Source organism: Conger conger, chromosome 14, assembly GCF_963514075.1.
Source record: "Conger conger chromosome 14, fConCon1.1, whole genome shotgun sequence".
NCBI lineage: Eukaryota > Metazoa > Chordata > Actinopteri > Anguilliformes > Congridae > Conger > Conger conger.
Window position 1 is genome coordinate 9599969 of NC_083773.1, and position 13351 is coordinate 9613319.

Below are 13351 nucleotides of genomic sequence, written 5' to 3' on the forward strand. Positions count from 1 at the left end.
CTCGGTTCAATTTAGGAGGTTTTCTGATGCGCAGCGGGGCGCCGACAAAGGGCTCGGCGCATTTCGGTGTTCTCAGGCAGTCGAGTTACTCATTCAGACTCGGGGTTTACTGACGCAAAGGCACTCATTTGGGTTGATGGTTTACATGCTGATAGTGTTCATTTTATGAATGCGATCTTATAAAATACAGCTGGCCAGTCTTAGGAAAAGATAGAAATCAATGGTAACGGCGATGTCAACCAACGTCAATGGTGACCAAAGGCTTCAGATCAGAGGAACTATAGCTGTGTTCAAAGAAAAAGCTAATCATAACAGTCTACTGTGTCTCAGGCAATTAAGAAGTTGAACTGTGAAAGGTGAAAGTGCAATTTGCATCAGAGAAACAACGATCAGCTGATGTCGCGGTGTAGTTTGACTTTCAGGAATGTACATCCAAATAAAGGAATGTGAATCTCACACATGAAGTGATCATGGCAACCAACCAAGAATTGGGGAACGTCAAAAAAATAACGAGAGAATCAGATGCTCACAGACAGGCAATGAAAAAGTTTGTATCAGGGTAGAAACCTTCATTCAATTTCATTCATCAGTGCTACGCGTAAACAAAAAACAAAACAAAACCACCACCGCACAGAGGGAAGCAGGCAGTGAGTCAGCTGGCAGGCCGAGATTCGGTGTACGGAGACACGGCCAAATCCTGAACACAAGCACACACCGCACTCACCGCCCACTTGAGTCAGCAGCACAACGTTTGCCCTATCGCTGGCGAGGACACAGAAACCGGTTTAAACCAGACGCTGTGATTTATCGACAGCATCGCAAACAACCCCAGCGGTCGGCGTTCTGCGGGGAACCGCTTCAACTGGCCGTTCTTCTTCATTGCTGCAGGGCAAACTCTGTCTGAAGGGGAATTTAGGAACATTGATTTCTCCGCTCTCCGCTCTCCGCTCGTCGTGAGAAAACTTTCGCGGGACCCCGAGCCGCCATTCCAATCACAGCGCGGGACCGCATGGGGTTCATCCGTGTCCTCAATCACTCTCTGACTGAGCTCACAAGGGCTTAAGGCCTAATGCGTTTTGTTGTTAGAGGGTCTCCGCTGTGCAAACCTGGCTGAGAAACATTTTACACAAAACGCCGTTCACATAAAAACAACGGCAAAAAAAAAACAAACAAACAAACAAAAACAACAGTTTTTTCTTTTTTCGGGGTGGTGAGCGTCTTGCCAGTGTCCAAATGGCGTCTAGTCTACAGCACTGAGAGCGGGAGCCTCTCTGGCATCAGAGGGCACTGCGGGCGCGTGACCTCTGACCTCTGACCTCACCTGCTTCGGAGAGGTCCCTGAGGGAGCTGCTGAGGGCGCTGCGCTTTAGCCCCTCGCCCATGGCGTAGCTGTCGTCCAGGCTGGCTCGGCTGAGGTTCCCGTTGCCCGCCTCCTTCTTCAGGCCCGAGCTCTGAGACATGCTGGGCCGGACCACGCCCTTCTGCTTCTCCAGCTCGGCTGTGGGGGGGGGACACTGGGGTCACCACACTGTCACAGGCGCGAGACTCTCACCCACCTCATCTACACCCACCCACCAATCTACCGTCTACTCCAGGGGTCCTCACTCCTGGCCCTGGAGAGCCGCAGGGTGTGCTGCCTTTTGTTGTTACTCGGCACTTAATCGATTGATTAATGCAGTTAATTAGACTGTTGACTCGCCTCACCTGGTTCCTTGTGTCTGTATTGGTTGATGATATTAAGGCGAAAGCAAAAACCAGCACACCCTACGGCTCTGCAGGACCAGGAGTGAGGACCACTGATCTACTCTGGGCCGTTTGTGAACATTTTTCATTATTTTTCATTGCTGCAGGGTAGCTCTGTCTGAAGGGGATTTTAGGAATATAGATTTCTCTGCTCTCCACGAAAACCTAGGCAGCAGCCTGAGCCACCATAATGTGTCTCTGAAAGGCTTTTATATACAAAATGTATTAATAATAATAATAATAACTACACCTTTCCGCTTTCCTGACCTTTTCGGTTTCCTTAACAGTCATTATAGTAGTACAGTCATTTTGGCGTACTTAAATCCACAGCAACGTAACAATCAGCACACAAACGAATGCTTACATCAGCAATTAAGTACAGCAGCACCCAACCTTTGCACTTCATCTTAACTGCGCGCTGGTCGCCCAAAGAATCTCTCTCACCATGCGCCCTTTACCCTCTGAGACGCAGCGATCAAGCTCTTCAAACAACGAGCCGCTACAGAGGACCGTCTTTCCGGTCGAAACTCAAAGGTTTGTGCGGTTTCACTGAAGGTTGGCGGTACGTGGGAACGGTCCGCTTACACTCTATCCTGTATTTTTCCATTTCCTGAACCTCGGCGATGGACTCCCGCAGGTCGTCTGTGAACTTCTTGCGGTCCTGGGGGTTCGGGGCGTTGAAGTTGATGAGGACTTTGATGTCCGCACCTGGGATGGCTGACGTAAGCCTGACTCCGTTGGGGTAATCTGGGGAAATAAACACAGCGAGCTGTTAAAGACATTCCACAGTGCTCGGCCATGGGAATCAAAGAAGACCCTGCTCTTTAAGGGAGCAAATCAGAGATCACGGAAAGTAAACAGTGGTCTAAGTCACTTCCCTTTGTAGTTATAACAATCAGTGATGCAAAGTGACGCTGTAACGCGCTGAAACAGCTGGGAAAGCCGAGGCGATGAGGTCACCTGGCTGATCTGAGATCAGGGAGCGGGGCACTTACACTGGTTCTCAAACAGCAGCACCTGCATCCCGTACAGAGAGAAGGACTGCCGGAAGCTGTACGTCACCGAGTTCTTCTTCTTCTGGAAAATCTTTGTGACCTAGACGGGAGGCACAGGGACATTTAGGACACCGGCTAATTGGGTAATATCTCTGGTGATATTTTTAAAAATGCCTGCGAGGGTGAATGTAGCTATGCTACATAGCTGTCATAGTTGTCTCGAATGTATGAACATGAGATAATTGGTGATGTCCTGGACACACAGTCTAGTTTTACCCCAGATTTAGGCCTGATGATCATCATAATATCCTTGCTATGATACATGCTTTGATATGGACTAAATAGCAGAGCTCTTGCAGTGTCAGCTGCTAAAAAGCCATTAAAACGTTCCATCAATTTTCTTATTTCAGGTCAGTATTTTTTTAAACCACATTTTAGTATACAGTGTGTATTCCAGGATGAATCATGCAGGGAGGATTAGTTCTTGGAAATCAATAAGCATAGATGTTAGCTGCAGGTACAAAGCCATCGTGGTGCAGGGATGGGGCTGTCGTACCACCAGCAGGTCGTTGAAGAGGAAGATCTCGCGCTGGTGCAGGCCCAGTTTCTGGGGCTTGTTGGGGTCCGGGACCTCGAACAGTCTGCAGTAGCACACCAGCCTGCGGTGGGGCAGAGACAGGACCTGCGGGGACCGAGGAGAGAGCCCAGAAGACAGCCGTCGTTAGAGCCCGGGCCAGCGCCCCACAAGCGTATTTTTTTAACGCTAGTGGGGCAGATTAGCGAGCTCAGAAAGGTAAGTACAACTCCTCAGTCTCTCCCGTGCGGTCCTCGCCAGCAATCAAACCCCCGAGACGCCCCAATACGGCAGCGCTCCAGTGATTTATCGCTGCCCCGCCATTAATTGACAGAGCCCTCTGCAGCCAGTTTCCTCTCTCAGATGCGTTTAGACACTGCATTAGAGGGACTGCAGTAATCAGGGAAGCACCCGCGGAGCGCATGGAAATCGGACTCTCCTGCTATTCAGTGCTACTAATACTTTGTTAATACACTGTCAAAGTCTTCAATAAACCAATATTTAAAGGATTACTCTAATGATGAACAAAATCCTACCAAAAAAAAAAAAAAAGAGTGGGTAAAACTAAATGAATCAGGACTTTCAAAAGCCAGTGAGAGAGATTAATCCTTTTTCTAACAAAAGCAGTGTTTTAATGAATATATAAAATAATACATAATATGCAATCATCACGCAAATATAGAAGCACCATTCTATAGGGGATTTAAACTATTCCTAAAAAAATGTATTGGAGTTCTTTGACCTCATGGAGCTTATCCAGCCACATTTGTCAGTTGTTGGGTGAGCTCATTTAGCAGAGCTGTGTGTGGCTACATAAGCCTGCACTGCGTCACCTGTAGCCTACGTGTGTAGCTGTTCTGTGTGGTCTAACGCAGCGTTTCCTTGGCAGCGAGCGATGACCTCCGTCGAACCTCGTAAGCTACGCTCAATCCCGCGGTCTGTAAACAGCGGAGTTCACCGCAGCTTTGGAATTCACTTCTGCCGGCGGTGCAAAAAAGTCTACTCTGCTCACCTCTCCCTCAGCACTGCGAGGGAGGGGAGCCGGGTGATGTACGGTCGCACAGCACCTCCGTAATAATGTTTATCTGTTGCGTGCCAGGTTGAAATATATTCAGAGTTTGGGCCAATAATTTTCAGAGAGGAGGAAATGAGAGAGAAGATTAAGGGGAACAGAGGAGACCATACTTACACAGCCAAGGCCATGATGCAGGGATCCAATCTGGAATAAGAGACAGAAGAGAGAGAGAGATTCAGATTCTCTCCCTATAAAGAACAGAACATGGAGGCAGGAGGGGGTACTGCCAGTACTCAGTGTTGAGTGTTTTAGGGGGGTCATCCTGGTGGGAGGTTACTAAGGAGACAGGGGGAATAGGAGGACCAGAATGAGAAACTACAGCTGCATTTCGCTGCTGAAACATGACAACATGACAGCATGGCTTCGTGTATTTTTGAGTGACATTTACAGTATCAGTGTACTATTGTGGTGTCATCATGTTTAAAATCAGCACTTAGCTTTGTCGTCAATTATTTCCGCTCTCCCTTCCCCTTCCATAATATGGTCTGTGTGGCGTAAATGGGCATTTAATGCTGAGTAATATTCCTGGGCAGATTCCCAGGACGTTTCTACGTCGGCGTTAGCCCATTCTTCCTTACGGACACATTAGTGGGAACGGATGCTCCTTCACTTTCAAGGGCTCTGGACACATTACGCTCACCCACCATGAAGAACTATGAGAAGAAGATATGAGAGAGAGAGAGAGAGAGGGAGAGGGAGAGAGAGGAGAAAGAGAGGAGGGAGGGAGTGTGAGAGAGACTGAGAGAGAGAAGAGAGAGAAACCGAGAGAGAAAAGAGAGAGGGAGAGGGAGAGAGAGATAGAGAGACTATATCTCACAGAGTGGTGAAGCAAGGCCACAGGATTATGAGTGCTGGCTGGCGGTTGTGACGGCTCTTGAGTAATCCGGGCGTGGCAGATCTGACAGAGCTCAGGTTGATTACGGCTGCGCCACATTCCTCCACAATCAGAGCCTCCGTGGCGTGTTCCTAAAGAGCCTCTCGTGGAGTCGCTCAGGCGGCTCAGGATGGGGGTGGTAGTCAGGGGCAACTCACCGGCTTCTTGCCCACGATGAGCTTCTCCACCTTCTGCACCTGGGACACGTGGTCCTCGTTAGTCTTCAGCTCCCGCTTCCGGATCCTCTCGTAAATCCCAATCAGCATCTCCCGAGGGATGTCCTCTCCATCATCCACCCCTGAGGGACAGAGAGGAGCTCATCAGCACTCATACACACACACACACACACACACATACACGTACACATTAACACACATACACACTGTCATACACTCATACACACACATTACCACATACTGTATACACATTAACACACATACACTCACATACCCAAACACACTTATATACACACACACACACATGCACACAAGCAAAGGCAAACTCAAACAATACTTACACACTTACACACACAATGGTCTTATGTAGGCAAAGGCACACAGTAAGCCCACTGACATTGACAGCTCACTGCTGTAGCATACATCATCCTTTCTGAGGGGAGCTCTGTCTAACATAACAACTCTCCGGGTCACTTTTCCAATTACCGCTGCTCCAGCAGGCAGGGAAATTAGCCAGTCATGCTCTGCACCTTGTATGAAACGTGCTGAAATTGAAGTAAACACCGCACAGGATTTTAACAGCCCGATTACTCTGCTTAGCCAAGACTACAAAATGTGAATACCTTTCCCGAAGGGGCTATTAATCAAAGCAGAACGCGTGCACAAATTCTATTTAATTACTCATTTCCCAAGTACTTCTCCTCAAAATAAAACGGTGAGTGAGCTTGACAAAAGGATTTTGGGTTTCTTTAACCGGGACTGTGCCTCCTCTCACCTCGGAGGTTCTTCACAAAGTCCTCCAGCTTCATCTTCCGCTCCGGCTTGACGTTGGGGCTGTACATGTCGGTGTTGAGGAGGATGATGGCGAAGGCCAGGATGAAGATGGTGTCCGGGTTCCTGAACTGCCGTACTACCCCGGGATTACAGATGCAGTAACGCTGGCTGAGGACAAGCCAAAAACATTGGAAATGACTTCACTGTGCTACAATGCGCACATTTTCTACAGTGCCCAAACGATTGAAAAATGGCCCGCAGTATGTAAAACTACACTCATATTGACAAAAATAACATCATGACAATGAAAAAGGCCCCTACATTACAGGAGAAAAAAGAAATCAATGAAAGTCATTATTTTTTTCCTGTACATAGTTTGTCCCTGTAGTAATAAAAGCCATTAATATAGGGAGGAAACATTTCAATCCATGACCTCCCGGTCATTTTACTGATATGCATTATCCTCTGGCTGATGTGATGTGTGCATATTTTTAAAGCTCCGCCCCCTCCCCCTTAATGGCCGTTTTGGGAGGCCTCCAGCACACTAAACAGCAGGCCCAACATAATATTTGGAAGCGTTGAGGGCAGAGATCACGTAACCTTTTCTCCATTTGCTGTTTTAACACTGCTCCGTCAGGCATAACAACGTTTATTCAGGCGAGAAAGTGAGAAAGCAAAAATGAATAAATAAATGAAAAAAAAACTGCTGGCGTTCTAACTGCTGATCAAAACACAACATAACATTCTCTTCTGGAATAACAAGCACAGGGGTTTCTGATCGGAGCAATCAAAGCTGGGCAAACTAAACACGACTAGAGCTGCTTCAGAGAGCTATAAAACAAAAAGGCTCTAACTCCCCAAAACAGTTTAGATAAGATTGATTGATCACTACCTTTATAACTGAGGCAAACCAAACAGAGCCGTAACATTAAGTAAGCATTCCAAAACTGACTTAGAAGAACAGACCCATTATAATTATGGTCAACTAAACAGCAGGTGAAGGGGAACCTACTGCATAAATATAACCCTGTTCAAATTGGTTTCAGTTATAAACAATAATACATAGGTGGGCATCTAGCTCCAAGGGTGTAGGCACGATTCCAGTAGGGAGCTGCTGTTGTATCACTGATAAAAATGCTACACCCAAAATGCTACACTAGAACATCTAAGTGTGTAAATTGATTGTATGTACAAGAACATAAGCTGTATTAAGTCCCTGTGGTTAAGAGCATCATCTAAATGCCTTTAATGTAAAAATATAAATATATTTATGGGTTAAATGGTTCTTTCCATATTGTTCTGTGTGCCGTGTCTGGTCAGTATGATTATACTTTATGATTTAAGTTATTTTTAAGTAACACTGAACTTTTAAAAAGTACTAGTGACATGTTATGTCTATAATACTGGTTACTAAGGCGACAGTGTGTGGTTTACCTGTAGGCCTCGATGAGCCTCTCCACCTTCTGGGCTTCGCCCTGGACTCTGATATGCGCCTGGAACTTTCTGAGGGCCTCGTCCAGCTCCATCCCTGAGAAGTCCATCTCATCCACTACGCAGCTGTGGAGCAGATCACCCATGACTCAGTAAACATAGGGCAACTTCCTGGTGCAGGACAAAACCAATTCATTTCACACACAGCTCAGACAGCTTCTTGGACAGCTGCGCCAGACAGAGACAGATGGGTGTCGGTACCCTTTTCCTCGCTGGAATCTTCACGAGCTGTGCCAATGTGGATTTGGTGAGAGACGGGAGTGTTGACTCACTGGTGTTTACACACCAAATCCCTGACAGGCCTGCAGTCAGCCACAGAGAGAAACTGCAGAGGCCATGAGACTGGGATTCCTCCATGGTCCCTATGGTGCTCAGCTCTGACAACAGGAACCCACAACTCCCACCCCCGGCCCCCCGATAGCACCACATCGCACAAATCACCCTAAGTATGCACCCGAGAGTCTTTGTTGAAACACTGGGCTGTTAGGAGCACCATAGTTTTTGCTGGCACTGTTTAGCTGAGAGAGTAAACTGTAATTAAGTCCACATGTCAGCACTGTGGATACTGTCTGGGTGGAGTCTGACTCATTATCGAGAACTCGGATTTAAAAGGCAAAAGTAAAAAATAAAAAAGAGGCTATTTTCTATATATATATATATATATATATATATATATATATATATATATATATATATATATATATATATATATAGAAAAAATGTAACTACAACTAGTAACAACTGTATAAAAGATGCATAAGGTGTTGTATGTGGGACTACATTATTACTGTCCATTGAATAATTATCCACAATTGCATAGAGGAACAAATTCAGTTATTCTGAAAACAGCAGAAGTTGTGCTGTATTTCATGAGTATTACAAAGCGACAGGCTCAGCATTCATCTTTCCATGCGTCCATTCAGAACGCATGGAAAGAGGAATGCTGCATTGTGGCTGTGCTTCTCCGTGCAGTGAGAATAAGGAATGAAGTGGCGTGTGCTGATCCCGTCGCAGTGTCTATATTGAGAAGTAGCACTAATGATACTCACTCCAAAACGTCCCTGTTGAACTGTTTCTGTCGGTTACCCAGAAACTCTCCAATCATCTGCCGGCTCAGGCCTTTCCGCTGGAGCAGGAAGTGAGCCACGCCCACAGGCGTGTCTGGGACGAATCCTCGCTCAATCAGGTACTGGACGCCCTTTTCCGGCTTCCTGTGGGAATACGACAGACAGCACTCAGCATTCGGGATGTGATAGCCACCGCCCTGGGTGATAACATGTGTCATGGTTGGGGTTAGCCCTGCATACCGTACAGGATTAGACTTCAGGCCGAGCAGAATTAGTGCATTTCCACACCCACACAGAGAGGGACTACCAGACAGCCACCCTGTGTGACACTACTCCAGGCAACCATATACAGGCCTGTGCAGAAGTCTGCATTCACATTTCTCATTCTAAAGTAAAACATTTGACCCTCAATCTGGTGTTTAAGAAACTGTATGACAATAATATATTTCAATGTAATATATTTTTGGTATCTGATAATGCAAGGGAGTTGATATGTCTCAGGGAAAATGGCTGTCAGATTCGTCTTGTATCCATTTCAGCTTCTTAAAATGTGACCCGTTTGTGTAATTCCCATTGTGAAAAGGCTGACAGGGAATGATATAACAGTAACAGGTTAACCATTGTATGTACATGCATGTCCTGAGCTTTTAATTGGATCTCACAAAAGACCAATTAAAGTTGAGGTACTGAAATAAAACAGCAAGCACAGCACTGGCTGCTGCCTCCCATTGGCCAGGATTCCTAACACTGCATTTTTCATCACTTGCATTGATTTTATCCTCCTGTTTCTCACTGACAGTTGGGCTATAATTCATAACTGGAACCAAGGCTGCAATGAGATTGCATTTCTTAATGCCACAATCCATGATATTTAATGGTGCAAACCGACCTCTTATTTATAAAATTCTCACCTTCTAAAAGACATACATATCTGCCATAAAACCATGTTTTTTAATAGAGCAAAGCGACCTCTTATTTATAAAATTCTCACAGTTAAAAAGACCTACATATCTGCCAGAAAACCATGATTTTTCAAATAGATTAAAGCGCCCCCTTATTTATAAAATTCTCACCGTTAAAAATACCGACATATCTGCCACAAAACCATGATTTTTTTAAGAGAGCAAAGCGACCTCTTATTTATAAAATTCTCACCGTTAAAAAGACCTACATATCTGCCACAAAACCATGATTTTTTTAAGAGAGCAAAGCGACCTCTTATTTATAAAATTCTCACCGTTAAAAAGACCTACATATCTGCCACAAAACCATGTTTTTTTTCAGGTGGTGCAAAGCGACCTGTCATTCATCAAATTCTCACATTTTAAAGGCCTACATACAGTATCCTTCTGTAGCCTTGCTTCTCAATACCAGTAAAGCGGCCAGCAAAGACCCTTTCAAATGACCCTCGGACCAAACTGAGCCCTTCCGAACATGAGAACACTGAGCTCAACAGCTTAATGTGTCTAATACATATGTTCTGTATGCACAACAATGTATCACCTGTTACCAGAATTTAAAAAAAAACATGCATATGAACAGCATCCATAATCTAACATTCACTAAGAATATACCCACAATATATGGGGAGGACCTTTACTTTCTGAACCCTTGATTTCACACCTATGAAAGTAAATATAGAAATGTATAATCTGATACAAATTTGAATAATTTTAAATGCACGATGAGGAAAAAATGTAAAGATGAATTGAGGACACTGACTATTCAGGAACATAAAAAATAAAAGTGCCTCAATAGACAAAAATAGATATTATCATAACTCAACTTTACTTGCTACAAACCGGTTATGAAAACCTCCACAGTGTAAATATTAATGGGAACTGCAGTGAACACTTCTAACTGCATGAGTAAAAGTATGTAAATAATATAGTGCTTCACATTAATATGTCAGCGTTTTCGGTCACAGTGAGTGACTATTTTGATCCATGTAAAGAAAGATATCCATCGAATCCATGAACATGATTTGTGTAAGGTCTGTGTATGATTCCAGTACACATAGATTAAATATTTAACATATTCATTAACGTGTCATAAGAAAACTGCTGGTTTGTGCTGTGGGGATTATTACACATTTAGAACAATTTTATTGTCTGAAATGAGGCCAATTTCATGATATCATAAGTGCCACTCTGACCAATACGGGGTTGTAAGTTCTGAGAAACTTGGCTCAGTACTGAACAGTCAATAAAAAATGACTGCACTGTACTGCAGCTCAATGATGCTCTCAACAATGTCAGGGCTCAACAAGCCCAGAAACTGCAGACCAAACAGTTATGAAATCATCCTCATCTTTTACTGCAGTTCGGTTATGAGTGGGCAGATGAGGCTCTAGCGCAGCAATCATCAAATCTGGACCCCAAATCCAAATCCACTCCTGGTTTTCTTTTCTCCCAGGTAATCAGCTGAACAGTGCTACCGATTGGCCAGACTGTCTTCACACCTGACTCCCAGGTAAAGGGAAGATGTAAAACCAGTGGTTCTCAGACCTGGAGGAGCGTGATTTGACGACCCCTGCTCTAGGGGCCGGTACGTACTTGTTGAAGAGGTTGAGGCCGATCCGGTAGTGCCTCTTGCGGATAATGTCGTTGCTGAAGGCGGGAGAGTCCCAGCTGTTGCGGGTCTCCTTGTGGTAGGTCTGCTTGCTCAGGGTCTGCTCCCGGAGGCTGTCCCTGGACGACGACTCCGAGCTGCAGTTGATGGTGTCGTTGGAGTTGGAAGTGCTGTTGATGCTGTCGTTGTCCCCGTCCGAGAAGTCCGACTCGGACTTGCTCTGCCGGTTGGCCGTGCCGTTGATGGCCAGGTGGCTCTCGAGCTGCCGGGGCCGGTGCCGGGTGGGCTCCTCGTCCCGCGGCGGGCCCCTGGGCGGAAGGCCGTGGGAGATGTGTTTGGGGCTGCCCTGCTGGCTGGAGATGCCCCGGTCGTAGGCGTTCTGCCTCTTCAGCGAGCCCCGGTCGGAGCGGTCGCTCAGCTCCACCGAGCTGTCGCTGGGGGGCTCGATGGTCAGCAGGGGCAGGTGGTCCACCCTCAGCCTCTGGTCCTGGCACTCCAGCGACGGGGTGCTGCGGCAGCTGGTGTCCGTGTCGCCCTTGTCGTCCTTGTGGGCCAGGGACCAGTACTCCTGGGAGGAGTTGAGGGAGCGGAGGCGGAGGTCCGACTCGGTGCTGGAGGGCCGGTCCACCGACTGGGAGAGCGGGATGGGCGGAGAGAGCTCCTCCTCGTCGATGTAGAGCGTCACGTCGCTGTAGGACGCCGTCATCTCGTCCAGGTTGCGGTGGTCGGCGGCGTGGGAGGGCTTGACCTGGTAGGCCACCTCCCTCTCCATGTCCGGGTGGCCCCTGACGGGCTCCGGCTGGCCCTCGTCCCCGTGAAGGCTGCGGCAGTTGAGGGCGTCGTCGATGGACTCGGCCAACGACTTGACCTGCCGCGAGAAAGCGTCCTCCAGCTCGGTGATGGCGTCGTTGAAGTCGTTCTGCGCGGCCGGCTGCTTCATGTTGGCCGGGACCAGGTCCCCGCACTCGGACTGCACCAGGGCCCCGATCTTGGTGCCGTCGTCGGTCAGGGAGACCTGCTTGCCCTCGAAGTAGGAGCTGTGGACTTTTTCAGGTCCTTCAAAGGAAAACTGCATTCTCATATTGGACAGGACGATGCGTCTGGACATGCGATTCTCCGACATAGAGCTCCTGAGCCGCTCGAAGTTCTTGTTCATCTGATACTGGCGGAAGGCCGTCTGGATGGTGCGCGCAGCATGTCGGGTTATGAATCGTCCTCCATACTTACGCTCCAGCATCTCCACCTGAGGAAGGGGAGAGAGAGAAACAGCACGTCAGATTGTTACAAGCTTGCACTTCTGCGAAGTTAAGGTGCGATAAGGGAGTATAATTACATACAGTAGGTGACAAACACGTCTTCAGCATTTTAGCGTATACTGTAGATGACAAGTACAGTACAGGTGCCAGCTTGGTGAAAGGTAAAGAGTTATTTTTGACTGATACATCTGCCGCTAATTTAGAAGCACCAGACCTTGAAAAACAGTAGCCATTACAGAATGCAATATTGTTCCTAGGCACATTAACTACAGAAAAGCCATATGTAATGACTAAAGGGACAACAATTAAAAGTAGTTAATATTTTAATAATATATAGTTTTAATTAAAACTGTAGTTTTTAATTAGTGTGCCTTTAGTAATTACAAGTTGCTTTATTAGTCACAAGTGTATGTCCTTAGGAAATAAAAACTATGAAGCATAATTATGTTTCTCATGCAGTAATTATTATTCCATTTTGAAAAGAAACTGAATAATTCCTGGAACAAGACTGTCTAAATCGTCTTCACAGAGCTTATTTCCATGGTCAGAAATGGGCTCTGTTTGCTTCAGTTCATACAAATTCTTCAAATAGTCATGAATATTCATCTCGTCGTATCACCACTTCCTATATTTGTTTCCACAAAGCAAAAGTGAAAAGCAATTACAGGGACCAAAGATATTCACAGCTTATAAGGAACTGCTGTATTAGAAAACCAACTGCATCATACATTACTTTAAACTGAGAAAAGAATGAG

At 46.3% G+C, this 13351-nt stretch overlaps 1 protein-coding gene across 6 annotated transcripts in view; it reads right to left on the minus strand.

Moving 5' to 3' along the window:
* The window catches only part of iqsec1b (IQ motif and Sec7 domain ArfGEF 1b), a 194637-nt gene that overhangs the window by 3952 nt on the left and 177334 nt on the right, over positions 1-13351 (minus strand). For all 6 annotated transcript variants that reach the window (XM_061219406.1, XM_061219404.1, XM_061219408.1 and 3 more), the window contains 10 exons: positions 11325-12583; positions 8752-8913; positions 7646-7768; positions 6213-6379; positions 5420-5559; positions 4502-4531; positions 3295-3420; positions 2739-2838; positions 2329-2490; positions 1322-1498 (listed from right to left, as the gene is read on the minus strand). In XM_061219406.1, coding sequence (XP_061075390.1) covers positions 1322-1498; positions 2329-2490; positions 2739-2838; positions 3295-3420; positions 4502-4531; positions 5420-5559; positions 6213-6379; positions 7646-7768; positions 8752-8913; positions 11325-12583 — 2446 coding nt within the window. The remainder of the gene's footprint in view (positions 1-1321; positions 1499-2328; positions 2491-2738; positions 2839-3294; positions 3421-4501; positions 4532-5419; positions 5560-6212; positions 6380-7645; positions 7769-8751; positions 8914-11324; positions 12584-13351) is intronic.